Genomic DNA, 27,530 nt, shown 5'->3' with positions numbered 1-27,530 from the left:
AGCCTGTCCTGGACTAGCTCTGTAGACCAGGCTGGCCTTGAACTCACAGGGATCCGCCTGGCTCTGCCTCCCGAATGCTGGGATTAAAGGCGTGCCCCACCACCACCCGGCGAAATCTTTTTTTAAATTGTCATCAATAGTAAGTAGTTTCAGAGCTCAGACCACCAGTTGGCTTCTTCAGCTTCCTTGGGTCTTGCTCCTGTCCTCTCCTCCCTTCCCCCTTCTCACACTGCCATGACCAACAGTGACTGCCAGAGTCAGGCCCTAGGCAGTGAGGGGAGGGTTTACCTGTGTTTTTAAGTATGGATTTAAGAATTGTCTAGAAGGGCAGTTAAGGCTAGAGAGATGGCCATAGCAGTTTAAGACCAGTTGTTCTTACAGAGGACCTGAGTTTAATTCCCAGAACCCATAGGGAAGCTCACAGCTGTCTGAAACTCCAGTTCCAGGCGATCCAATGCCTTCCTCTGACCTTCTCTGGCACCAGCCACACATGTGGTACAAATACATACCTGCAGGCAAAACACACACATGAAATAAAAATAAATACATTTTTAAAAAGAAAAAGAAAGAATTGTCTGTAAGGACAATTAGAGATTGAGTACAAGTTTCCCTGAATGTGTAATATAGTGTTGTATCACCCTGTGTACATTTCCTACGTATGACAAAACTAACTCTGATCCTGACTGCTATGTTGTCTGCTGACTGTTTTAACTTTTTTTTCTTTTTCTTTTACTTATATGTTTATGGGTGTTTTACCTGCATGATATATGCCTGTGTCCCACTTATGTTCCTGGTGCACAAGGAGGCCAGAAGGGTGTCTCAGATCACCTGGAACTGGACTTAAAGGCAGTTGTGAGCTGCCATGTGGGTGCTGGGAATAGGAACCAGGTCTTCTGGGAGGACATCCAAATCTACCTGCTGAGCTATTTATTTATTTATTTTAAAATTTATTTATTTATTATGTATACAGCATGTATGACTGCAGACCAGAAGACAGCACCAGATCTCATTACAGATGGTTGTGAGCCACCATGTGGTTGCTGGGAATTGAACTCAGGACCTCTGGAAGAGCAGTCAGTGCTCTTATCCTCTGAGCCATCTCTCTAGCCCGCTGAGCTATTTCTATAGCCCCTCAGTTTTAACTTTTAAAGGGCATAAATTATAGGCAAGTTACCTTAGCTATTAAATTAAGAGGAAATACTTTTTTTGATTTAGTATTTATTTATTTTATATATATAAGTGTCTTGTCTACCTGTATGTCTATGTACCACCTGCATGTCTGGTGCCCAAGGAAGTCAAAAGAGAGTGTTAAATTCTCCTGGAACTAGACTTACTGGTAGTTATAATCTGCCACTTGTTGCTGGGAACCGACCCAGGTCCTCTGCAAGAGATCAAGTGGCCCAGTTAACTTGTTCCACTATCAGCATTTTTAAGAGAATGAATTAGAAAATTCCTGTGCACTGAATACAGCATCAACATGTTTTGAAAAATCTTTTTCTTTTTATAATGTGGCATATCCAGCCATTTGTGCTATTGAATAGAGGTAAAATTTGTTTCTTAGTGTAAGAAATGTCGAAAGCTGACAAAAAGTTGTTTGAATGATAAGTTTAAATTTTATGTTGGTTTTCTTAATTGTGTTAGATTTTTCTCCATAAAATAATTTAATATAAAATAGGGCTGGAGAGATGGCTCAGAGGTTAAGAGCACTGGCTGCTCATCCAGAGGTCCTGAGTTCAATTCCCAGCAACCACATGGTGGCTCACAACTATCAATAGTGAGATCTGGTGCCCTCTTCTGACACACAGGCATACTGTGTACATAATAAATAAATAAATAAATAAATAAATAAATAAATAAATAAATAAATAAATAAGTAAGTAAGTAAATAAGTAAGTAAATATTTTTTAAAAGCCACAGGAGCTTTTAAAAAAATAATAATTTAATATAAAATAAAGTTCAGTAGCAGATGGTTGTGGGCTGAGTTGCCAGAGGTATTAACTTGTCTTTTAGCATCTTGCTCTGGGACTCCCCGTGCTTTTTGTCTAGAAAAGATACCAAAAGCAACTTCTGTGGGTGATCACATGGCTTGACTGCTTCGTTTCAAACCCAGCTCTCATACCTTCCCATTATGTAACTTCAAACATCTTCTATATTTTCCCTGCACCTCATTCTTATCTCCGTATGTGGCACAGTGGTGGGTTAACAGGGAGCTTACGAGGATTAAAGAAAAAGATGAGTCTGAGGTGCTTGTGCAGTGTCTGGAGATGGACATGCTCTGTCCACAAGCCCTTGGGATCATCAGTATCAGGCAGCTGGAAAACGTTTCTGAAATAATAGCCAACATTCTTGTTGACTTTTGCATAGTTGATGAAATGAACCATGTCTTCACTGATTCACTGTGTTATTTTCCTATTTCGTACTTGTTAGAATAATAGCTGTCTTCTGTTTTTAATAGGTCGTTGAGGATACCAAAGAAAAAAGAACCATCATCCATCAAGCTATTAAATCTCTCTTCCCAGGATTAGAGACAAAAACAGAGGATAGAGAAGGCAGGAAATACATCGTAGCCTACCATGCAGCTGGCAAAAAGGCTTTGGCAAGTAAGTATAACACTGGCCCTCTTTCTCCTTCCTCATAAGAGGCTTGAACTCATTAGGACACTATCAGTATCTCCTGAATGAATTTAAGAGAGTGTAGTATATGAATGAAGACTCCGTGTTTGTAATGATGCTTCCAATGAAATGAAAGGGCTTAAGGAAAAAGCAAGGTTGACCACATGAAAAAAAGAAATCAAACAGAAATGAGAAGCTTTGAGCAGTTGGAGAGGAAAAAGTAGAGATCTGAGGCTAATTCTTCACTGATACAAAAAAAAAAAAAAAAAAAAAAAAAAACAAAGCTGGGCATGATGTCACCTTCCTGTAATGGCAGGAAGATCTTCCTGTTGCTGTTTGATTCTGTAATGTCTAGGTCACAGTGTAAAGTAGTATCTTAGCATCCCTCTGTCAGCCAAGGTCGCAAAGGAGTCAGTGCCAGGGGAAGTATTTTCAGCAACTGTGTTCCTGTATTTTCAGTTTTCCCAAGGGCAGTATATTACTATTTATTCTAGATGAAGGACAAAAGGTGATTTACCACATACAATCATGGGCATATTGGATCTTAATTTTCTCATGGATGCATTTGGGGAGGCTGCAGTTGATCAGTATTTGGTCAAGAACTGTAGATGTAACCAACCGTCTTATTAAATAAGAAACACAGAACCAATGTAAAAGAGAAAGCCGAGAGGTCAGAGCTCAGAGCTAAAATCTTACCCTTCCTCCTGCATGCTCCTAGCTTCCCAAAAGAGACCTATTTCCTGTGTGTATATCTTTTCATAGTCTTTTGTTCTGCCTTCTCATTGGTTGTAAACCCAAACACGTGACTGCCTCACACTGCCTGTATGTACATGTCTCCAATGCTGGCTGTATCCCTGAACACACACAGATCTACCTAGCTCTTCTACCAAGTGCTGGGATTAAAGGCTTGTGCCACCACCGCCACACTCTTGCTATGGCTCTAATAGCTCTGACCCCCGGGCAACTTTATTTATTAACATACAATCAAAATCACATTTCAGTGCAATTAGAATACCACCACATTTCCCCTTTTCTATTTTAATAAAAAGAAAAAAAAAAGCAAAAGGTTATAACTAACATAAGAAAAACTATATACAAAAGTACAATAACTATATACAATATATACAAGTACTAAATACCTAAACAATGTCTAGTCCATTTATATTTGACAAATCAGAGAAAATAATTCCATTATCTATCCTATTTTGGTAAATCCATGATGTATCTAATTCACTTTCTATCCTAATTAATCTTCAACTATAACTAACTAATCTTCAACTCCCTCAGAGATCCAAGAAGGAAATAATATTAGCTAACAAAAATAAAAACAGGAAGTTCATGCAAGCAACTTCCAAAAAATTTGTGAGTTGACAGAAACAGCCAGCTGCCTGGACAGTCACCTGAGGTTTCTCCGCAGTGTTGGGGCATCATCTTCAGCCTACAGGCTTAGCATATCTGACAGACTCATTTGTTAAGTAGGATGTACAAAAGGTCAACAGTTCAACCTCACATTGGGTGAGAGCAGTCCATGTACCAGAAACACCTGAATTCCATTAGTGTCCTGTCATGATTCAGGATTTTAAATTCTGGAAATTGTTGAGTTTTTTAATTCAGCTGTCCATTCTTCTTGGCTGTGTATATATGGCTTCATCTCAGCATCCCCTTCTTCTCCACATCCGTCTATTAAATGCCAGTCTACTATCGAGAGGTCTGAGCTTTCAGCTGCTGTTCCATTGCACAACAGAAGCCATCGGCCCACTACCTGTTCAGGTGCCTTCGAGGAAAAGGGCACTGTACCTTTTCTGGATTGCGAAGGCCACTTCAGGGATGGTGCCATATTGTCCTGACCTCAGAAGATGCCTTTTGATAAAGCCATAACCACACTTGTTTTGGCAACAATCAATAGTCCTTTGTTTCCTGTCCTGTCTGTCCATTTTGTCCTGTTGATTCGAGGATACTTTGTTGTCCAGTGGCTTACTTTTGCCACAATGAAAGTTAACTCCATATGCAGTTTCTTCAATGCCCATATTTTCTCTGAAGTAGATTGGTACTGCCAGGAGCCAACATGTCTCAAAAAAGAAATTTTCTAAGTTATTAAAACATTTTAAATGCCATATTCTGTAGATCTCAGAAGGGTTTGAAGATGACCCGTCTAAAATATATCTGCTCAATTTTTAAAACATATCTAATATGACTACAAGTTCTATTGTAATGTCTAACTACTAACTTTCATTTCTTTATATTCTAATAGTTGCTAATAATAACATTCAAGGATCATAAAATTGTATTACATTGTTAAATGAATGGTATAAATACAATTAGAAATATACATATAGCATTTTCTAACAATATCAATTTCAATATATATAATTTGTATATAATATAAAACAATCCAATCCAATGTAAAGTATTTAAAACTAGTCTTTTTCTTTTCTTTCTTTCTTCCTTTCTTTTGTTTTTAAACAAGAACCTTTAATCTCCTTTGCTTAGCCTTTTTCCTAACCCTTGACAACAACTTGTAACCAACCCCCCTAAACAATGAAAATTATCCCAGACCCAAAACCCATTTAAAAGGACCAAAAAAAACACCCGCCCCACACCACCTCTTTGGGAATGTGGGCTTCGTATTCTTAAAATTGCTTCCTGCTGGGTATGGGCGAAGTTATCTTTATCCTGAAAGAAAAATTTTAGGTTAATTGTCAAATTCTAGGAAAGGTAACTATATCCTTCATTATCCAGTCTGTGTATAATGCCAAAGTTCAGGGTTTATCTCAAGTCCTTGTTCAAGTAGTCTTTGAGAGTGGATCATCTCAACTAGTCATCTCAAAATTGCTCTCAGCACCTTGTAGTTCAAAGTTGATCTGTAGATGATGTTTGTCAGCTTAGTGATATTATTATTGTCCACGTGGAATTGTTGTTGTTGTGGGGCCCCATCTTCTTTCCGGAGACTTTAATTGATGTTAGGCCTGGCCGTGATTTCCTGCAGAAAACTGATAAGAGACTCGAACACAAAGACATATATATGCAGCTAATTGAATCCTTTTTTCCTAGAATTAGTTAGTACTCTATATGACCATTCATATCTTAACAAAGTTTAAAATGTATATATATCTATATATCTATATATGTTAATCTTGTAAATTTTGATATAAAATTGATACTTTAAGAAAAGTTTAAAGAATCAGAATAGAATCAAAAAGTTGAGATTAGTAATAGAATAGTCCCTTAATTAATTTGGCTTTTGTCCTGTCCCATAGCAGAAGATGGCTCTTTTATTCTGGCATGATACAGGGAGTTTGCATTTTCCTTTTAACAACATGCTTGAGTTTAAAGGAGAGAGCCATTCTCCAACTCCAAAGTCAGCTTTAAATTTTAATTGAACTGGGACTATTAGAAGACCAGTAGTGTTAAATCTTTAGAGAAAAGCAGAAACAAACATTTAGGAAGACATAAAATTTTTTAGATAATATATACCCATACGCCGTTTCACTCTGTTTCCTGGGACAGATGATTTGTCCCTTTTCTTCAGTTGTCTCATTTGTTCTGTGTTCTTCAGATTCCTTAACCTTCATTCTCCTAAAGGACAAAAACAAAAACCTTTCCCCAAGACTAATTTTGGGGATGTTCCTTTTTGGCAAGTTATTATCTGATTAAATGAAAAGGCATGTGTTACTGGTACAAGTTAGTTTAAATTGGATGTTCATACTGGTTGATGAACTATCACCTCCTCTAATTAAGAGGTCTCTCTTGTTCAAATCGAACCTTTATCAATTTTGATGGTACCGACAGCTTATCTTCTCCTGTAGAAACAAAAGCAAAACCTCGTCCCCAATGTAATACATACCCTGGTTTCCATTCTGAGGTCAGCACATCCTTAAAGTATATAGGCTGATTTAATTCTGTAGTTTTTTCTATTATCCAATGTCTCTCTGCAGCTGTTGTTCCTTTCTCATTGGCATTCAGAAAATTCAAAGTTAGAAGCGCATTATGCAGTCTATTTCTGGGGGTTTTTATTACCCATTTCTGTTTATTTAGCATATCCTTTAGAGTTCTCTTTGATCTTTCTATAATTGCTTGACCTGTAGGATTATGTGGTATGCCTGTAATATGCTTTATATTGTAATAAGCAAAAAACTGTTTCATTTTAACAGAGACATATGATGGAGCATTGTCAGTTTTGATTTGTGCAGGTATACCCATGATGGCCATAACTTCTAGCAAATGAGTGATTACAGAATCAGCTTTTTCAGAACTCAAAGCAGTTGCCCATTGAAATCCTGAATAAGTATCGATGGTATGGTGTACATATTTCAATTTTCCAAATTCTGCAAAGGGAAACACGTCCATCTGTCCCTTGTTGATCTACATTCGTTGGTCCAGTGTTTTCCCTTACCATACCTTCTGCATACTCCAGAAGGAAGGGGCATTCTGTTTCCATTGTTCCTTGAAGAAACATTGTTTCTAGGAATGACCTGTTTACAGTCCCTTTTCAAATGTCCTTGCTTTCCACTTCCAAAACATCTAACATTCCTCAAACCTTTTGAAATTGCTTCTCCTACCCACATATCATCATGCTCATGAGCTTTAATATTAACCGTGTGTCTAATCCAATCTTTCAAAGGTACAGTTCTTGCCTTTAACGGCTTGATTATTCTTTTGCATGCTGCATTCACATTCTCGAAGGCCAAAGATTCAATTATTACCTTACTAGCTTCTGAATCCGAGACCATTCTCTTTACTGCTGAAGCCAGTCTCTGTAAAAAATCTGTGAAAGATTCTTTTGGGCCTTGCATAACCTTTGTAAATGACTAAGTTTTTTTTCCTGGTTCCTCAACTCTGTCCCATGCATTCAAGGCTGCCTTTCGACATAAAATTAGGGTTTGGACATCATATAAACATTGTGTTTGTACTGAAGCATATTGGCTTTCTCCAATAAGCTGATCCTGGCAAACTTGTATCCTTTATCCCTCCATTGTTTTTCTATGTTTTTAGCTTCATCCTTGAGCCAAATTAGAGATTGAAGCCTCTGGTTGGGTTCCAGGACAGCTTGTGCCAGCTCCCGCCAGTCCTGTGGTACAATCCTATTATATGTTGACCAAGAGTTTAACATTTGCTTTACATATGGGGAATGCATGCCATAAGATACTATTGTCTCCTTAAACCTTTTTAAATCCAACATTTCAATTGGAGCCCAAATATTTTGTGTAGCCATTTGATCAGGCCTCTGCTGTACGGTTACAGGATAAATTAAGGGTGACTGTGTGAAAACAGGCTTTCTTTCTGTAACCTTATGATCCAAACTTGAAACAACATCACTGTTAATTTCTTCTGTCTGAATTTTTACAGGTTTAACAAGTTTTTCTAAAGCTGTCATCCTGGCACTTAAATTGACTATGTTTTTAAATTGTAAAAGGAGGATAAGCATACTGATAAACTGCATAATTCCAACAATACTTATCTTCTCATATAGTTGTTCCATTGTCAGACTGCCTAAAATTTCAAACAAAGCCCAATTTTCTTCCAATGTACACATAAAACCCATTTTCTTTTTAATGTGGAAAAAATTTCTCTTTTAAATAGTTTCCTTTAAAATATCTGATATATTATGACTTACCAAATCTGCGTAGAACAGTAGAAATCCGAGGAAATTTCAGAATAGCCACCTAGTGTCCGAGGTGTAAATCCAGAGAGAGAGAGAGGGAGAGAGAGAGAGAGAAAGCGCGCAACAAAGCGTAGCTGGCTAAAGCTTAAATCCAGCCACGTGTTCCTTCTTGAGCCGAGTCAAGGCTTGGCTCTGGGTTCCTTAAGCTCTGACCACATGCGTTGGCTTTACAGGCAGGGGCCCTGTTTGGCAGGGCAGGCCTGAGTTGTTTGTAGCACCGGCTTTAAGCAAGCAGCTCACGGTTAGTCCGGCCTGAGGCCAAACAGACCTGGGCCCGGGCTAGGAATCCTCCGCTCGGACTAGGGGGCCGCCCACCCTGCCGCCCTTGCGGGAAAGCGGACCTGCCACTGAGCCAAGCAGTTTTTAATGGATTCCTGTCACGTTGGGTGCCAGATGTAGATGTAACCAACCGTCTTATTAAATAAGAAACACAGAACCAATGTAAAAGAGAAAGCCGAGAGGTCAGAGCTCAGAGCTAAAATCTTACCCTTCCTCCTGTGTGCTCCTAGCTTCCCGAAAGAGACCTATTTCCTGTGTGTATATTTTTGTAGCTAGAGTTTTCCTGCCTTGCCCACAGTCAGGACAAATCTTTGTCACCCTCCAGTCCCACAGCTGCTCAGACCCAACCAAGTAAACACAGAGACTTATATTCCATACAAACTGTATGGCTGTGGCAGGCTTCTTGCTAACTGTTCTTATAGCTTAAAATAATCCATTTCCATAAATCTATACCTTGCCACGTGGCTGGTGCCTTACCGGTGTCTTCACATACTGCTGGTCATGGCGGCAGCTGGCAGTGTCTCTGCCTCAGTCTTCTGCTTCCAGTATTCTCCTCTCTCCTTGTCCCACCTACTTCCTGCCTGGCCACTGGCCAATCAGTGTTTTATTTATTGACCAATCAGAGCAACAGATTTGACATACAGACCATCCCACAGCAGACCTATTTCCTGTGTGTATATCTTTTCATAGTCTTTTGTTCTGCCTTCTCATTGGTTGTAAACCCAAACACACGACTGCCTCGTCACTGCCTGTATGTACAGCCCCCCAGGTCTTAAAGGCATATGTCTCCAATGCTGGCTGTATCCCTGAACACACAGAGATCTACCTAGCTCTTCTACCAAGTGCTGGGATTAAAGGCTTGTGCCACCACCGCTGCATTCTTGCTATGGCTCTAATAGCTCTGACCCCCGGGCAACTTTATTTATTAACATACAATCAAAATCACATTTCAGTACAATTAGAATACCACCACAAACAACTACTCTCCAGAGAGGAAAAGCAAGCTCTTATTCTGCTAGTGTGGTCATGAAGATGCAGATTCTAAAAGGCACAAACTTTTTTTGACTAGTTGCCTCTTGAAAATGTCCTTCATTTCTTAAGCAATGCTATATTTTGTGTAAGGAGGAAGTAGCCTTTATAGTTTGTCCCATCTTTTCCTTTAGGTAACAGTGCCACATCTTGTTCTGTTTACATCTGGATTTTCTGTGCTTATGTCAAGCCACCTTTTTTCTTTTTTATGTATTTTTGAGACGGGGCCTTACTTTGTAGCCCTGGCTGGCTTTGAACTCACTATATAAATCTCTCTGGTCTCACACTCAGAGGTCCACTTGTCTCTGCATCCCAGGTGCTAAGATTAAAGGTCTGTGACACCACACCCATCTGTGTGTGTGTGTGTGTGTGTGTGTGTGTGTGTAATTTTCTTAAGGTTTTATAAATGAGTTATGTGACACAAAGCACCTCCTCCCTGTTTTTCTTTCAAAAAAGCAGATTGGATTGGCATTTTCTCAGAGACCTGAACCTCTTGGGTTTCCGGGTTAGGGCATTTAGTCAAAGTTGGGCTAAATCTGTCTGAGTTTTCTTCCACCTCCTCACAAAGGCTGTTCTCTAGCTGAGACAGTCACTTGGGAGGCTGCATTCAGCCTTTTCTCATCCAGTTCTCCTGCCCCAAGCTGAGAGTGGCCTAAAGGAAAAGTCACCAAGAAATCGGGAGAACAAGTATCTGGAGGCTGATTGTTGGCCCTGAAAATGGAGCCCAGTGCAAATGATAGTGTGTTCTCCTGGGTCCCTTAACATTTGGATGTAGTGTAGTATAGTAGCCTTTAAAGCTTTGCAGTTTATGTTTTGAAGCTCATCCACTGCCAAACACTGGTATAAGTTGTTATTTGTGGATTATATATTATTAAGCAAATTTATAGCATTCATTTTTTATTTTTATTTTTTTGTTTTAAGTTGTCATGTAGCCCAGCCTGGTCTCAAACTTACTATGTAGTGACCTTGAACTCCTGATCCTTCTGGTCTCACTTTTGCCTCTCAAGTGCTGGGATTATAGTTGTCCACCACCACATCCAATTTTTTTTTTTTTCTGTTTTTTTTATTTATTTATTTATTTTTATTTTTTTTTTTCCTGGTTTTTTGAGACAAGATTTCTCTGGGTAGCCCTTCTTGTCCTGGAACTCACAGGTTTCTGTAGTTTCTGTAATTGTACACCCACAGAGCCTTTGAAAGATGCTAATGAATTGGTAGCTAATTTAAAGGAGCTCTTTCTTTGTTTATCTCTTTCTGTGTGTGTGTGGCGGAGGGTGTTGAGACAGTGTTTCTATGTGTATCCCTGACTGTCTTAGAACTTGCTTTGTGGAACAGACTGGCCTTGAACTCACAGAGATCTGCCTGCCTCTGCCTCCCAAGTGCTAAGGTTAAAGGTGTGCACCACCACCACCACCACCACCACCACCACCCAGCCAAGATTTACAGGATTTTTACACTTTCCCCAAATAGAGATATGCTTTGTGAAACATAGGCATGTTAACTTCTGAATCATAGTACCCAGTATCAGAAATAACCAGCCATTAAATCTCAGGCATTTTATGATAAACCAGTCTAAAAAGGACACATTATATAAAATTTACCATGCTTGGGATATATAATTATTATAACATTGTACAAGCAGGAAATACATTGATACTTTGAAATTATATACATCCTAACTGCTTTCAAGAACTTGTTTTTAACCACAAACTTAAAAAAAAATCTGGGGCTGGCCACGGTAGCATATTTGTATCATCTCAGTCCTCAAGAGGCAAAGGAATCATGAATTCATGGCTAACCTAAGCTACATAGTCCCAAAGGGCTACTGCCTCCAGGGAGGAAAAACCTATTTTATGATATATACAAGTTCTTGTACTTTTTGAAATAAATGGTTCCCAGGCAAGGTCTCTAGTCCTAGGGCTCTACCTACCAAGGAGAGGGGCACTGACTCAAAGACTTCCTGGGACAGACTCCACAAAGGAAAGAATCCCAGAGACCTCAGTGGGAAGTGCTCCAGACTTGAGATAGGGACTCAAACATATGCCTGTCACAAGGAATCACTAATGTCTGTTTCCTTAAGTAGTTGGGTATTAGAATGATGAGACTGGAAATGAGTTTACACTGTAGGTTGAAACAGAAGGCAGTATATACAGAGTGCTTTTTAAATTAAGCAGTTAAGCAAAGAGAAAGGGGGAACATATAGTAAGGAGAAGAAGAAATTTGCTTGACTTTGACGATAGTAGAGCCATGAATCTATATATGAAATGAAAGGGCCCTAGAAAGGGTAAGGGTGGAAGTGTCAGGACAGCAGTGATGACAGTGGATGGAGCAGGATACTGAGAAAGCTGAAAGGTTGGTTTTGTGGGATGCTTTAATGAAGAGGACCTTGAGTAAGCAGAAAGAATGTCCTGCATGCCACCCCATCATGTCATCTAACTCAAGCCACCTACATCTTTCCTTCGTTATTTACAGTAACCTCGAGGCATGGTTACCCTTGTTAACTGGTGTCCTTCTGTGTAGGTCTGGACTGCAATGTCATACCTTCTGAAGGTAGAACCAGCCTTCTCAAAATAGGAAGTGCATTGCCAGCCTTAGAATTCTTTGCAAATATATTATAAACTGGAGTGCCTCAAAAATATGTGAAAGTCATCCTAACTTCACTCAACTTGAAGGCTAAGTGTACATTACATAGTGTTCTCAGAGGCTGGAGTTTTTAGAGTTTTTGCTTATTCAGAATATTTCCAGTGCAAGTGTTGTACTCTTGTATAATGAATATTCTTAGAAAATGAATATTTATGTTTGTTAGTTGCAGAGGTCATTGAATTCATATTCTGTGCTTGGGTTTCCTAATAGGAAGTGCATGTTTGTGAGCCAAATTCACTGGTTTGTCCTGGTTTCTGTTAAGGGAAGATAACATTTAGGTTTTCAGTCTTGGGGCTGTATTTATTTCTTGCCTTTGTACTTACATGTGGCTGCTTAAAAACCAGAAGTTAAAATATATAGCCACACTTCACCATCTTGTGTCATACTTGATTATTTTAGCTTTTTATTGTGGACATTTTCAACTCTGTGCCCAGATAGAGAAGGTAGTTCTGTGTCTCCATCAACCCCCTTCAAGATGACCGACATTCTGTTGTTTCTGTTTAGTCCATTATACCCCCACCCCTATTCCTACACTTTTTTCCTTTTGGGAGCATTTTAAAATAAATTAATATGACATCTCATTTTGCTCATAAATTCTTCAGTATCTATTTACCAAATGAGGACTAAAATCCCAAACCATTAGCACATTCAATAAGATCAAAATTACTTCCTGACTACTACCCAGCACAGGCTCAGTTTTCCCTAGATTTCTCAGATCTCTTCAATTCACACAACTTGTTCAGATGATGGTAAAGGAAGGACAGAACATTGTGTTCATTGGACATGTCTCCTAAATCTTTCCATCTGTAAGTTGGTGGATAGAGAAAAATTCTCTAATAATCATTCAGCAGCATTCAGTTTTTTTGTGGGTTTTTTTTTGTTGTTGTTGTTGTTGTTATTGTTTTGGGTTTTTTGTTTTTTGTTTTGTTTTGTTTGGGTGTGTACGTGGGGATTGTTGTTTCAAGACAGGGTTTCTCTATGTAACAGCCCTGTCTGTCCTGGACCTCGCTCTGTAGACCAGGGTATCCTCAAACTCATAGAGATCCTCCTGCCTCTGCCTCCCAAGTGCTAGGACTAAAGGTGTTTGCCACCACCACCTAGATGATTTGAAAGAATTGTACATTTCAATGCAGGAAACTTCTAAAACACACACCAAAAAAAGGCATGAAGCAAAACAGCAGTTGTATTCTCATCACAATAGTCACACACAGTGTTTCAAACATGTCTTGATATATTTATGAAAAAAAAAATCTGTTAAAGAAGAAGCATTCAGTTCTAGTCATGAGAATTTGCTATATCCCATGGGTACAGACACAGCTTAGAGGATGAACTGACGTGCCCATTGTGAAGATAATGAGACAAGAAGGCTGTGCCTAGAGGGGAGTTTTCCTGTTTGTTCACTGTTTGCCTCTACAACATCCTATTGTTGATGTCTCAATGGCTGTTGACCTACCACATAATTACCAAGTGCTGTAGAAGTCTTCAGTATGCCCTTACCATGCGATCATGTGCATGTTCACCTCTAAAGCACTTTAACAGTATTATAAATTAAACATTGCTCTCTTGTGCTCTTTATGCTGTGCATCTGGACAGAGGTCAGAACTGCAGCAGGTAAGAGTGATTGGTATTTCGTGTAGACAAGATGAAATACCAATGTTGTCGTAAGTGCTGAGTACATATAACTTTGCTTAAGTGGTAATGATCTGGAAGAAAAAAAAAAAAAAAAACGAAAAAGATATTTCCATTCACAGCCCTAAGGAAATTGTAAGAACTTCACACCAAGAGCTAAGGAGATACTTGTAGGAAATTGATTTTTCTAGGCATATACATACTGTGATGGTTTTCTGAGGTGGGTTACTACTTCTCTACATTGCTTGATGGTTCTTTACATCGTATATGAAATCACTAACCTGTTATCAAGAAGTGCTTGACAAAGCCAGATGGTCAGTTACCTTCAGTCCCAGGAAGAAGAAGCCTCTGAAGATTCCTAAGTTTGTATGAAAAGACTTTTTAAGGACAGTTTTCAAAACAAGAGGATTCTTTCTAGTTGATTGTGCAAAATACTTTTTCATAATTTTTCTTTCATGGAGTTTTTATGTCAATGAAACTAGATATGCTCCTTGAAAAACAGCCTACCTCTATGTCATATAGGACTCATGGATATTTGCAGTATCTGCGAATTGTAGCTGCAGCTTATTTTTTTTCAGAGTCCTAATTTCTTTACTCTGAGCATTTTAAATCTAAATCTTGTTTAAAATGTGTTTCTAGATTATAATATAATTGAAATATTCAATTAAAAAGAACAGTTTTAACAGTCAGGGTATCCCAAGTCATAGACTGTATCTGTCCCCAAAGAGTTGGGCAGTCATGTTACACTGACTCAGAAGGTAGCATTTAACATGGCTTAAGTTTTCACACACACTGACACCATAAGAATCAGGCTTTGAATGCCAGCTACTCTCTCATGTAGGTATCTATAGACCATTTGTCGATATTAGCTAAACTTTTGTGGTAGAAATGGCCTTTAGGAAATTTACAAAGTCATTAAAACAAGTCCTTACAGACCCTGTCTCCATCTGTGCTACCATGTGTGAATGAATACCTAGCTGTGAAGTAGGAATGGTAGGATCTGTTGTAACAGTTCTTTCCTCTTGAATGTAGCTGCTATAGGGCCCCTTGGTCCTGATGTGTGCTGATCCAGTAACCCTCACAGCACCGTGGGTTCCATGTATCTGCTGAGGGAAGATGGCTGCTTAGTCCTACTCATTTTTCATACCACTTATACTTTGTTTTTGATTTTAAATGTAGACAGATAGTGTTTTAGTATCCAGTTACAGAAAGTTTAGTATGTATGGCTCATACAGTTATTTATGCTTCCTGTTAGGCTGCATCTGATTGACCACTGAATGGTTCTGTATTTAAAAAATGATCTCCATAGAGTTTCTTTCTTTCTTTCTTTCTTTTTTTTTTTTTTTTTTTTTTTTATTTACTATGGTATATATGACATTTAAATTTTTTGTTTTTAAGATCCGAGAAAACATTCTTGGCCAAAATCTCGGGGAAGCTACTGCCACTTTGTTCTATACAAGGAAAACAAAGACACCATGGATGCCATCAATGTATTGTCCAAATATTTACGGTTAGTGTCTCATTCTTGTTCTTACACAAAATCAGTAAAATAGGAATGTGTTCTCTCTTTCGATGCCATTGGGAAAAAAGAGCAGGAATCAGAGATCAGCAAGTGCCAAATGTGCTTCCTAATGGGAATGTTTGTGGGAAAAAGATCAAAAAACTTTTTACCCCCGTGCTAATAATTCAAGATGGGGTAATAAATAATTCACATACAATTAAGAGTTCTCAGTACAGCCAGGGAAAAATGAAATTTGCGCAAAGGAATGAAAACACAGCAAAGATCATAGGGTAGGTGAAGTGCCATGATTTTTTGTGTTTGTGGTTTTAGTAGATAGTAAGAGATTAAGCAATTAAGACCACTGGTTGCTCTTCTATAGCATCCAGATTTCCTCTAGTTTCAAGGGATCTGACACCCTTTTCTGGTCTACAGGGGCACCAGGTATGCTGGTGGTACATATATAAATATATGCAGGCAAACACTCATACACCAAAAATTAAAAAATACAAATTTTGAAAAGAAATGTCTGTGGATACCACAGAAAATTTGTATTCTGTGAAAATTTAACTCAGTTTAAACATGGTTATACAATGTATATGTTTTCCAGATGAGCGAAACAAAACACCACTAAATGGCTTAAATAGCAAAAGTAATAATTCTTTCCCAGTTCTGTAGCCTGGAAGTTCCAAGATCAGAATATGTAGTTTCTTTTCTTTGTTTTTTTTTTTTTTTTTTTTTTTTTTTTTTTTTTTAAGATTTATTTGTTTATTATGTATACAGTGTTCTCCCTGCACACATCCCTGCAGGCCAGAAGAGGGCACCAGATCTCATTACAGATGGTAGTGAGCCACCATGTGGTTGCAGGGAATTGAACTTAGGACCTTTGGAAGAGCAGCCAGTGCTCTTAACATCTGAGCCATCTCTCCATGGTTTATTTTCTTTTGTTTTCTTTTTTCTTTTTTGTTTCTTTGTTTTTCAGACAGGGTCTCTAGCCCTGTCTGTCCTGGAACTCCCTATGAAGAGTCCACCTGAGAAGCCACATTCTAACCTGGTCATCTCTTTAAAGGCTTGTTTCCAAATATTATATTATGAGATGCTGGGAGTCAAGGTTTCTACTTAGGAGTTTGAGGAGAACACAGGTTAGCCCTGAATACCATACCTAATTAAATAAGATTTCACTTTTTTCACTAGCTTCCAGAAAAAAAGAGTCTGTGCTGTCTTGACCATGCTTCATTTTCAAGAGACTAGATAGTCCTCTTAAGGATGTAGACAGGTGGACATGTTCCTCTGGGATGTACAGTTAGGATTTCTGGAACTATGTAAATATTCTTCTATGGAACTTTGTATATTTTTATATCAGAACTATCTAGCCAGCTGGGTTGGGGTGGCCACACACCTTTAATGCCAACACTTGGGAGGTAGAGGCAGGTGGACCTCTGTGAGTTTGAGTCCAGCCTGGTCTACAGATCGAGTTCTAGGACACCAGGGTTACACAGAGAAACCCTGTCTTAAAAACACAAGAAAAAAAAGAACAACTATCCAGATCCCTGTTTCATCATTTGGCTTTTTTTTTTTAATGCAGAGTTGTAGATATATTTAAGGTAAAAATCACATTACTGTAACTTCTTAAAAACTAAAGATAGGGCCGGGCGGTGGTGGCGCACGCCTTTAATCCCAGCACTCGGGAGGCAGAGCCAGGCGGATCTTTGTGAGTTCAAGGCCAGCCTGGGCTACCAAGTGAGTTCCAGGAAAGGCGCAAAGCTACACAGAGAAACCCTGTCTCGAAAAAAACCAAAAAACAAAAAAAAAAAACAAACAAACAAAAAAAACTAAAGATAGGAAATGTTCAGAGTACTACATTATATCTCTAAAATATTTTCCCATTTATTGTCACAGTTTTATGTAACTTAACAAATTGTTTCTGACTGTAGAAGTGTGTAGCTTTTGTTTTTTGTTACTAGTTAGCCAAGTCTGAAAACCAAGTGATTCCTTGGCAGTCACAAGGCTTGAAATCAAGCCCTGCTAAGAAGGCAGCTTTTGCTGCTTTAATTTGCATGTTCATTTAAATTTTCCTCAATAAAATCTTAATTAAAGTTTCTCCTTATTCTCTTAGTATGTTAGTACATGTATTTTGAAACAAGTTATTAGAAATGTGCTTTGGTTAATGTATATTAATTTCAGAATATTTTGTTTCTGTCTCACCAGAGTAAAACCAAACATATTCTCCTATATGGGAACCAAAGACAAAAGGGCCATCACAGTGCAGGAGATTGCTGTCCTCAAGTAAGTAGAGCTTCTCCCCAGATTGACACTGCAGAGGTCCTAGCACACCTTCAGAGCCTCAGGCTTGCTTTACAAAGTTTACCGCTTTCAATTGTATATGATGTCTCTGCCTTAAAATTTTTTTAGACATCTTTATTGCATTTATTTATTTATGTATTATTTTGTATGTGTGTGTATGTACAATCTATACACACACCACGGCACATTAGTGGAGGTCAAAGTACAAATGGAGACAGTAAGTTCTCTCCTATACTGTGTGGGTCCCTTGGACTGGACTCAGGCTGGCAGCAGATGCCTCTTTCTGCTGAGTCATCTTGCCAGCCCAGCTTCTACATTTTTGTAAATATTATTTTTCTACTTCATTTTTTTTCACCGTGAATCTCTGTTTCTTAATCTTATCAAATGTGTATTTTCTGAGTAATTTTAAAAAGCTGTTTGTGGCCGGGCGTTGGTGGCGCACGCCTTTAATCCCAGCACTCGGGAGGCAGAGCCAGGCGGATCTCTGTGAGTTCGAGGCCAGCCTGGGCTACCAAGTGAGCTCCAGGAAAGGCGCAAAGCTACACAGAGAAACCCTGTCTCGAAAAACCAAAAAAAAAAAAAAAAAAAAAGCTGTTTGTGATATAGCCAAAAGAATAAGTGCACTGGGTCTGGAGAGATGGCTCAGTGATTAAGAGCACTGGCTTCTGTTCTAGAGAACCTGGATTCAATTCCCAGCACTCACATGGCAGCCCACAACTGCCTGTAACTCCAGTTCCAGGGGACCTGACACTCTTACACAGACATACATGCAAACAAAACACTAGTGCACATTTAAAAAAGAGAGAGAGAATAAGTGCTCCTTTCTCTTTTGTTTATTAAATATCAACATGTGTTCTTTAATATTCATGTACAAAACAATAAATAAGATATTTTGTTTATAACAGACATGCAGATGAAAAAGATGGTCTCTGCTTTTGAAAAAGTTATAGAACAGGACAGCAGATAAATAGAACCCTGCTAGAGTGAGATGAGAGCTGAACTAGGGGTATGCCTTAGTCAGTCTTGACTGCAAACCTGGGACTTACTATGAAGGCAGTCAGGGAAAGTTTGCACAGATAATAGGATGCTATGGTTTTAATATAGATCTCATCTCTGCACTATGTGCTTTTTCACCTGAGAAAGTCTCTGTTGTGGTAACTGGTTCTGTTCATTATAAGATATTTAGCAGCCTTGCTGATCTCTGTCCTTTCCATACAAGCTCGTAATAAGTCCCTGCTGCTCATACAGTTGTGAAAATTAAAACCATCTCCAGACTTGTCAGATATACCAGGGCAGTGTTGTCTCTGGTAGAGAACTAATGGCCTTGATTCTAGAAGGATGAAATGTTTCTTGGGGCCTGGGAGGACTTAAGTTGTTATTTCCAAACCAATGAAATAGCTTATGGAGATATTAGAAGGACTTACGAAACACAACACATTTACTACCTGTAAATGTGGTAAGCAGTTTTGTGGGCATGTAGCAAGAAATAAAACTTTCTATGTACTCACTTCAGCAGCATATATGCTGAAACTGGAATCATACAGAAGAAATAGTATAACACCCATTTAAGAAAGACAAATTTCTGGGGCATTTGTTTTTTTTTTTTTTTTTTTTTTTTTTTTTTCTTTTTTTTCAGTAAATAGATACTAGAGAAGAGCATTAGGTTAAGCAAAACCACTGAGACTCAGAAAGACAAGTATTACACCCCTCCCCCATATGCAGACTCGGTTTTAAGTGTATTGGTGTGGGGGGGGGTGTCATGGGAGGGGAAGAAGAGATCTCAAGAGGGAAGAAAGGAAAAAAGAGTGTAAAGGAATATGTATGGCAAAAGATGGGGACTATTTTTGGTTTTGTTTTTTGATGGGGACTGTTTTTGAGAAGGTTTGGAATCAGCAAGAATGGGGCAGGAGAGAAGGTGGAAGGGATGAGTGAAAACAAAATAAAACAACACATATGGATGAAAATGACATAAGGAAACAGTCACTTTGTATGCTAAACTTAAAAAGGGAAAAAGACAGGATAAACACAATAAAAGTAGATTAAGACTATTAAGGAAGGAGGAGAGGTAGGAAAGGAGAAAGAGAAAAGGAAGGCAAGGAAAGAGAGTGGCTGAGGAGGGCAGGATATATACAGATGCTGAAGGACCACATGGCTTATGTTGAGGAACCTGTTATAACTGGCTGAATTCGAGTCCTTCTCTTCCTTGGCCTGAGGCAGTGGCACATTGTCATAGGGTACCTTTCCATCACATTTACTGGGTGTATGTGAAGATGTTGCTTTGTTTTGAACTTGGGTGTGTGTGTGTGTGTGTGTGTGTGTGTGTGTGTGTGTGCGCGCTAATTTGAGGATTAAAAGCGTAATAATTTAAAACCTGAGGCACTTCATCAGCCAGCAGGGGTCAGACTTGACCAGGGTGCTGCTCTGCCCTCATAGACCTTGTTCTCATTTTCCTGTTGACTTTGAGGAACTGCAGCAGACCATCTAAATGCTGGCCTTTTAAAAGCACTTTGCACTTTCCTCTCGGATATAGGCTACACACACTTCGTTTGCTTAATGGATCCGTGTGGTAGGCAGATTGGCCTTTCCTTTGAGAACTGGTGGACAGGATAAATCCATTCTGCCACATAGGGATTTTAATTATTGCTGGGTTGATCAGTCCTGGTATAAGCAGCATTTCTGTCCAGTTTCTTGCAACTCTGAACTACTTGGTCATTTCAACAGAATCCCAAACTGTCTCATTCAGAAGGACTTGCTTCTGTTCCTGCCAGTCTCCTGTCTGAGCTTGGGCCAGGATTTCTCTGACTTTGTTTTTAAAGGCTTCTGTGTAGCAGGTTGGTTTGTTGGCCCTTATTGCTTAAAAACAAGATTGTCACATGAATTTACAACCAAAAATGATCAAAATTGGTGAACAGTATTGCCAATGAGCACCTTCACCTTCAAGAACTAAATGTAGCTCTGGGCTTTTGCTGGATGGATGCAAAAATGGCTATCCATTGTGTATTCAGGGAAGAGAATATTATTCAATATTAAAAAAGTGTAGTATATCTTAGCATAATAAGCCTTAAGAATGTTGCATTGTTGGGCATATTGGCACAGTGCTAATCCTAACACTATATAGATTGAAGCAGGAGAATAGCAAATTTGAAGCCAATCTGGGCTATACAGGGAGACCCTGATATTAAAAAAAACAGAAAAGAAAAATTACACTAAGTAGTTGGGTATTAAAAAAAAATCACTATTTGATTTCTTTTTCATTTGCATGAAATGTTCAAAATGGGGAAATATGTAAACAAAAAGTACAGTAACAATTACAGGGACTACAGGGAAGACTAGAGGACATGGAGTCAGTGCTGAGTGGATGAGGTTTCTTTCTCAGGTGATGGAGACACACTGCACACATTGTAAGTATATACTAAAAACCCTGAAAACAGATAAAATGGTGAATTCTATGTTTTTAAAGAAGGAGAGGGCCTGGCACTCACCTTCAATCTTTCCCCTCTCCCCGCAGTATACAGACACAAACAGAGGAACACATGCTCAGGAGGCAAGGCAGTCAGATTTCTATGAGACCAGCAAGGAAGGAAGGAAGGAAAGAAAAGGACAGCTGTCAGGCTCTTTTCTGGCACTTACAAGAAGCAGTCTCCAGAGGTCGCCAGGTCAGCCAGGCTGACAACTTGGTTCTTTTTTGCTCCTGTCTTTTGCTTTTGCTTACTTTTATTTTATTTATTTATTTTGCTCCTGTCTCTGAAATACTGTCACTTTCTGTAGGAGTGTCTACTGACTAAAGAGCTCCATCAGCTGGTCCTCACTACTTATGTTGACCATGTGCTTTTTTGGAGTCATTGGGATACATGCCTTTGACTTTCAACATTCTCCCTCTACATCTCAATTCAAAGGGCCTGGTGCCCTTTTTCTGCTGGGCCTGCTGTGACTTAGCTGGAACACACCTGCTCCCCTGCTTGAGGTGACCCTGGTTTACATGAGGTCCTATCGATGCACAAGGAATAGGAGAACTGGGTGTACAGGTTTTACTAATTTCCTGACTTTGATGGCTGTCTTCTACCTTTTCTATTAATGGAGCGGCAACTTTTTTTTTTTTTTTTTTTTAACTTAGTAAGGCTGGAGGTGTGAAGCCCTGGGGTTAGTACCCAGCACTAACCAAAAGTGGAAGAGGGTATTAAGCAATGAAATGCTTGTCAGTCTGCTTCCTTACAAATGAGATGAAATAAACAGGCTGATGTCGAGTACTTGGTTGTCTTCAGAGAGTATTAAGAATTTCAGGAGAGCAGGATGGTGGTAGCACATGCCTTTAATCCCAGTACTACGGAAGCAAAGGCAGAGGGATCTCTGTGAGTTCAAGACCAGCCTGGTCTACAGAGCAAGTTCCAGGACAGCCATAGCTGTTACACAAAGAAATCCTGTCTTGAAAAAGAAAAGGAAAAAAAAAGAAGAAGAAGAAGAAGAAGAATTTCAGGAGAGCTAAGAACAGCTTAAGGGTAGAATGCTTGTCTGGCATGTAGGAAGCCGTAGCTCAGTTCCCAGCAATGAAATAAAAAAAGAATTCCAGGAACTCAGATGTTATATAGGTAATTTTTTTTTAAAGATGTGTTTTATTTTTATGTGCATGAATGTTTTACCAGCTTCTGTGTGTGTGCACTATATGCATGGAAGTCAGAAGAGGGTCAAATCTTCTGGAACTGAAGTTGTGGATGGTTTTGAGCCACTATGTGGGTGTTGAGAATCAAACCTGAGTCCTCTGCAGTGGTTAAGAGCATCAAACAAGTGCTCTTAACCATTGTGCCATCTCTCTAGCCCCAGGTAAAATAAAGTTTTATTTCTAATTGTGTGTGTGCCTATGTGGGGATACCTTCAGAGGCCAGAAGATAGCGTCAGATTCCCTAGAGCTAGAAGTTTGTTTTTGTTTTGGGGGGTTTGTAGATGTAACCGTCTTATTAAATAAGAAACACAGAATCAGTTACAGAGTTAAAAGCACAAGAGGTCAGAGCTAAAAACCTTACCCTTCACTGCCACTGCTGTCCTACCTCTCCGCAAGAGACCTACTTCCTGTGTGTCTGTCCTTTTATTGACTTTCTGTTCTGCCTTCTCATTGGTTGTAAACCCAACCACATGACCTCCTAGTCACTGCCTGTCTGTACAGACCTCCAGGTCTATGGTTGGTATTGAGATTAAAGGTGTGTGTCTCCATGCTGGCTGTATCCCTGAACACACAGAGATCCGCCTAGCTCTGCCTCCCAAGTGCTGGGATTAAAGGCCGTGCACCACCACCACCCAGCTTCTGCTGTGGCTTGCTATTAGCTCTGACCCACAGGCAACTTTATTTATTAACATACAAATAAAATCACATTTCAGTACAAATATCACCATGGGGTTTTTTTGGTTTTTTTATTTTTCGAGACAGGGTATCTCCTGGATCTCACTCTATAGACAAGACTGACCTTGAACTCACAGAGATCCTCCTGGCTCTGCCTCCTGAGTGCTGGGATTAAAGGCGTGCACCAGCCGCCGCCACCACTACTGCCTGGAGAGTTGCCACTCAGTGTAGGTACTGCAAACTCAGGTTGTGGAAGAGCAACAAGGGCTCTTTCTTAATTGCTGAACCGTGTTTCTGGCCCTATATAGATAGGTGAATTCTAAAAATTTACATAGCTTCACTGTGTGTGTGTGTGTGTGTGTGTGTGTGTGTCTGTGTGTGTCTGTGTGTCTGTGTGTGTGTGTCTGTGTGTGTCTGTGTGTGTCTGTGTGTCTGTGTGTCTGTGTCTGTGTGTCTGTGTGTCTCTGTGTGTGTGTGTAGAGCAAGATTGCCCCATTAGCTTTCCCCGTGATAGAACTTGAGAGGCCTGTAGAACAGTTCCATGATTTAGAACTTTGGAACAGAATTCAGCCTCTCAGTTCTGAGGTCTACACCTAGACCTCCCCAGTCCCGTATTCATAGATATAAATATACAGATGTACACACACGTACGCATAAATATACAATTGGTACACACAAACGTAAATATACTGAAAGTCACTGGCAGACTCAAGCCAACCTCAACCCCTTGCCTTTGCTATAGGACAAAGTAGCTGTCTTTTCAAAGGAAACATGGACATAGGAAAAATTAAAACCATGTTCTTAGGCACTGTGATGTGTTATGTGGCATTGTATCTTTTTTCTTTTTTTTTAGATTTATTATGTATACAATGCTCTGTCTGCTGCACCAGGTCTCATTATAGATGGTTGTGAGCCACCATGAGGTTGCTGGGAATTGAACTCAGGACCTCTGGAAGAGCAGCCAGTGCTCTTAACCTCTGAGCATTGTTTCTAATAATTGAAAATCAAAAACAACTAGTTCATGACTCAAATTAGAGAGACTCTTAAAGACAATTAATAGTTAAATAAATAAATTGGATTCTTGGAGCCCAAATGGTAGAAAAAAGGGACCTAAAGTTCATCTTGTATTCAAGAAAATCCAAAGATACATATGGAAGCATTCAAGGTGAAAATATAAAGTGACTGGCATTGGGGGTGGGGTTGAGAACACTGGCAAGTACCTTTGATCTTTTTTTTTTTTTTTTTTTTTTGGTTTTTCGAGACAGGGTTTCTCTGTGTAGCTTTGCCCTTTCCTGGAACTCACTTGGTAGCCCAGGCTGGCCTTGAACTGACAAAGATCCACCTGCCTCTGCCTCCCGAGTGCTGGGATTAAAGGCGTGCGCCACCACCGCCCGGCCCTGATCTTTATATTGTACTTTGGAAAGTATTTTTTTTTTTTTTTTTGATGTTGTTTATTTGTCTTTAAGCAGGATCTCACTATGTAACCTTGGCTGACCAGGACTGGCTGTATAGACCAGAATGGCCTGTCTATGGCCTTTACAGGATTTTGGGGGGGGGGGGTTGTTTGTTTGTTTGTTTTTTTAGATTCATCTTATTTTATGTATGAGTATTTTGGTACCTGTGGATGTCAGAAGAGAGCTTCAGATATGGAATGAGAGTTACAGGTGGTTATAAACCACCATGTGGGTGCTAGGAATCAAACCGTGTCCTCTGTAAGAACAGCAAATGCTCTTACCTGCTGAACCATCACTCCAACCTCCCTTATATATTTTCAAAATAAAAATTAAAATGAGCATTTTTAAAATTTTAATATATCAAGAACAACCCCTTAACATGAAACCTTCTGACATGAACACCTTTTCTTGAGAGAGTTGTATTAATCTTAATCTTACTTCAAAACTTTCCAGGCCAAGAGGCTAGAGAGATAGTTCATCAGTAAAGAATGTATACTGCTCTTGCAGTGGACCTGAGTTTGATTGCCAACATCTACGTTGGGTAATTTATAATTTCCTGTAACTCTGGCTCTAGGGGGATCCAATGACTCTGGCCTCCAGGAGTACCTGTATTTATTTACACATACAAACACACATACACATAATTAAAAATAAACAAAATATTTAAAAAGAAAGAAAGTGTTAACATCAGTTGCAAGTGGGGAGGCTTATGGGGATAAAGACAGAGCAAAAACTTTTCAGTATAGTATTTGCTTTTCTACATAGATTTCCTGTTGAGGAAGACAAACACTTTCTAATGAAACAATTGTAACAGCATGGGAACACTTGTGTAAAATGATAGCAGGATACAGGTTTGTATGATTCTAGCTATACACATCTTCAATGTGTTTTTTAAAAGAATGAGGAAATACAGAGACCTAATACTTTTTTCAAGGGATGAACCAATTAACTTTCTTTCTTCTTATGATTTTTGTGTTCTCCAAGGTTGTCTTTTAGTTATGAGTTTACAATATTTTTCTTACTGGCCCAATTATGGCTAATCTTTTCTTAAATGTTAGAGACCATTCTTTACAGTCTTGTGGGATTGCTGTCTGCCACCATCCCCTTTGTTACCCCCTGTGGACAGAAAGTAGCATCCTGTACATCTTATGTTTCCATTGCTGTTTAAGCCCCATCATTCCAGTACTGTTATGCACACGAGTAATTCAAGTGCACCTTGTTACCTTCTGCAGTCTTTCTAATGGTCACAGCCTTGGTGTGCGCTTGTTTTCTGCAGGATCTCACGATCCTTTCTCTGCTCCTGTTTTCTTTAAAGAATAAGTGCACAAAGACTCGCCCACCTGAATAAGTGCTTGATGAACTTCAAGTTGGGTAATTTCAGCTATCAGAAAACCCCTCTGAAATTGGGAGAGCTTCAAGGAAATCACTTCACTGTTGTTCTCAGGTAAAGTGCTGCAGGTAGGAGTAGATAGGAGACCTGGGCTGGCTATCTGGGTCTCCATGGTCTGTTTCTGTGTGTTGATAGGGTAGAGGACAGCTGGTACAGAGGGAAGGGCTGGGAGAACAAGGACTGTAGGAGTGGGGAACAAATACTGTGTAGCATTTCTTCTGATAAATGGTCTTTATCCCTCCCTCAAAAGCTTCCTATAGCCTTCAGAAACATTGTTCTTCAGATCCAGTTTTGAAAGATAAAGAGCCTGTGATTTAATTCTTTTTTTTTTTTTTTTTTTGGTTTTCAAGACAGGGTTTCTCTGTGTAGTTTTGCACCTTTCCTGGAACTCACTTTGTAGACCAGGCTGGCCTCAAACTCACAAAGATCCACCTTGGCTCTGCCTCCGGAGTGCTGGGATTAAAGGTGTGCACCACCACCGCCCAGCCTATGAGGTACCTAGAATGGACACATTCATAGAAAGATTACTTTGGGAGAGAGTTATTTGTTGGCATAAGTTTCAGTTTGGGATCAAGCATGGTTGCACATGCCTATAATCCCAGACTCAGAGGCAAAGGCAAAAGATCACATGACTCCTTCAAGGTCAACCTAGACTACATGGTTTGCAGACTGGCCAGTGGCTATATAGCAAGACATGCATGCAGAATAATAAATACATTTCATTGGGGGAAGTGGACAAGTTTGGGAACTACATAGTGTGAGAAGCCACACCACATTGCACATGTGCTTCATCTTACAATAATTTGCACTTAAAACTGATTAAAATGAGCTGGTCAGTGGTGGTTCATGCACAGAGGCAGGGGAATCTCTGTGAGTTCAAGGCCAGTCTGGTCAACAACACAAGTTTCTGGACAGCCAGGACTACACTGAGAGACCCTATCTCCAAAAAAAAAAAAAAAAAAAAAGCTAATTAACAAATCAACAGAGTCCTCAGGAGGCAATCAGAAAAGATTGCAAAGGTAAGATACAGAAGCCACTGTTACAGTGTGCATCATAAAATGAGTTTGACTGTCCATTTTTTTCCTCTGGATAATTTGGGTCCTTGCAGGAATATAACAGGAACTGATGAGCAAGTACAGCAAGCCATGCAATCTCTGAAGGAGACTGGCTTCATTAACTACTATGGCATGCAAAGATTTGGGACTACAGCTGTCCCTACGTACCAAGTTGGAAGGTATGTATTTGATTTTCTAACTTTTATCTTTTTATTTTTTTGAGTTATGTTTTGTTTTGTCTTGTTTTTTAAGACATTATCTCAGTGTGTAGCCCTGGCTGTCCTGGAACTCACTGTGTAGACCAGGCTGGCCTTGAACTTACAGAGATCTGTCTGCCTGCCTCTGCCTATGGAGTACTTTGGTGATTTATATAGAATACGATTCAGAAAGTTTTGTTAATTGAAAGGTTTGTATTTAATTTTGTAATTTCTATCTAAAGGAGGTTTGTATTTAATTTTGTAATTTCTATCTAAAGGATGCCTCTCATAAAAGAAATAACATTTTTGTTAATGGTGTGTTGATTCTTTCAGGATTCTGTCATGTTTAGGGCAAATGAACAGCTGATCCATAGGCTCTTTGTAAGATTTATTCAGTTATTTCAGTTAATGCATGCAACAGTGTAACAGTGTGTTTTCTAAAAAAAAAA

General features: G+C 39.3%; 1 protein-coding gene across 5 annotated transcripts in view; it reads left to right on the top strand.

Moving 5' to 3' along the window:
* Pus7 (pseudouridine synthase 7) overlaps positions 1 to 27,530 on the top strand; it is a 53,651-nt gene that overhangs the window by 12,778 nt on the left and 13,343 nt on the right. For 3 of the 5 annotated variants that reach the window (XM_028855539.2, XM_028855538.2, XM_037203591.1), the window contains exons 5-10: positions 2,456 to 2,600; positions 13,816 to 13,833; positions 15,250 to 15,361; positions 17,558 to 17,635; positions 25,755 to 25,883; positions 26,938 to 27,063. In XM_028855539.2, coding sequence (XP_028711372.1) covers positions 2,456 to 2,600; positions 13,816 to 13,833; positions 15,250 to 15,361; positions 17,558 to 17,635; positions 25,755 to 25,883; positions 26,938 to 27,063 — 608 coding nt within the window. The remainder of the gene's footprint in view (positions 1 to 2,455; positions 2,601 to 13,815; positions 13,834 to 15,249; positions 15,362 to 17,557; positions 17,636 to 25,754; positions 25,884 to 26,937; positions 27,064 to 27,530) is intronic. The other 2 variants (XM_028855540.2, XM_028855536.2) reach the window with 1 other exon arrangement.

Source organism: Peromyscus leucopus, chromosome 3 (assembly GCF_004664715.2).
Source record: "Peromyscus leucopus breed LL Stock chromosome 3, UCI_PerLeu_2.1, whole genome shotgun sequence".
In the NCBI taxonomy this organism is placed as follows: Eukaryota; Metazoa; Chordata; class Mammalia; order Rodentia; family Cricetidae; genus Peromyscus; species Peromyscus leucopus.
The sequence above is the reverse complement of the archived record's forward strand: the minus strand, read 5'-3'. Positions and strand labels throughout refer to the sequence as shown.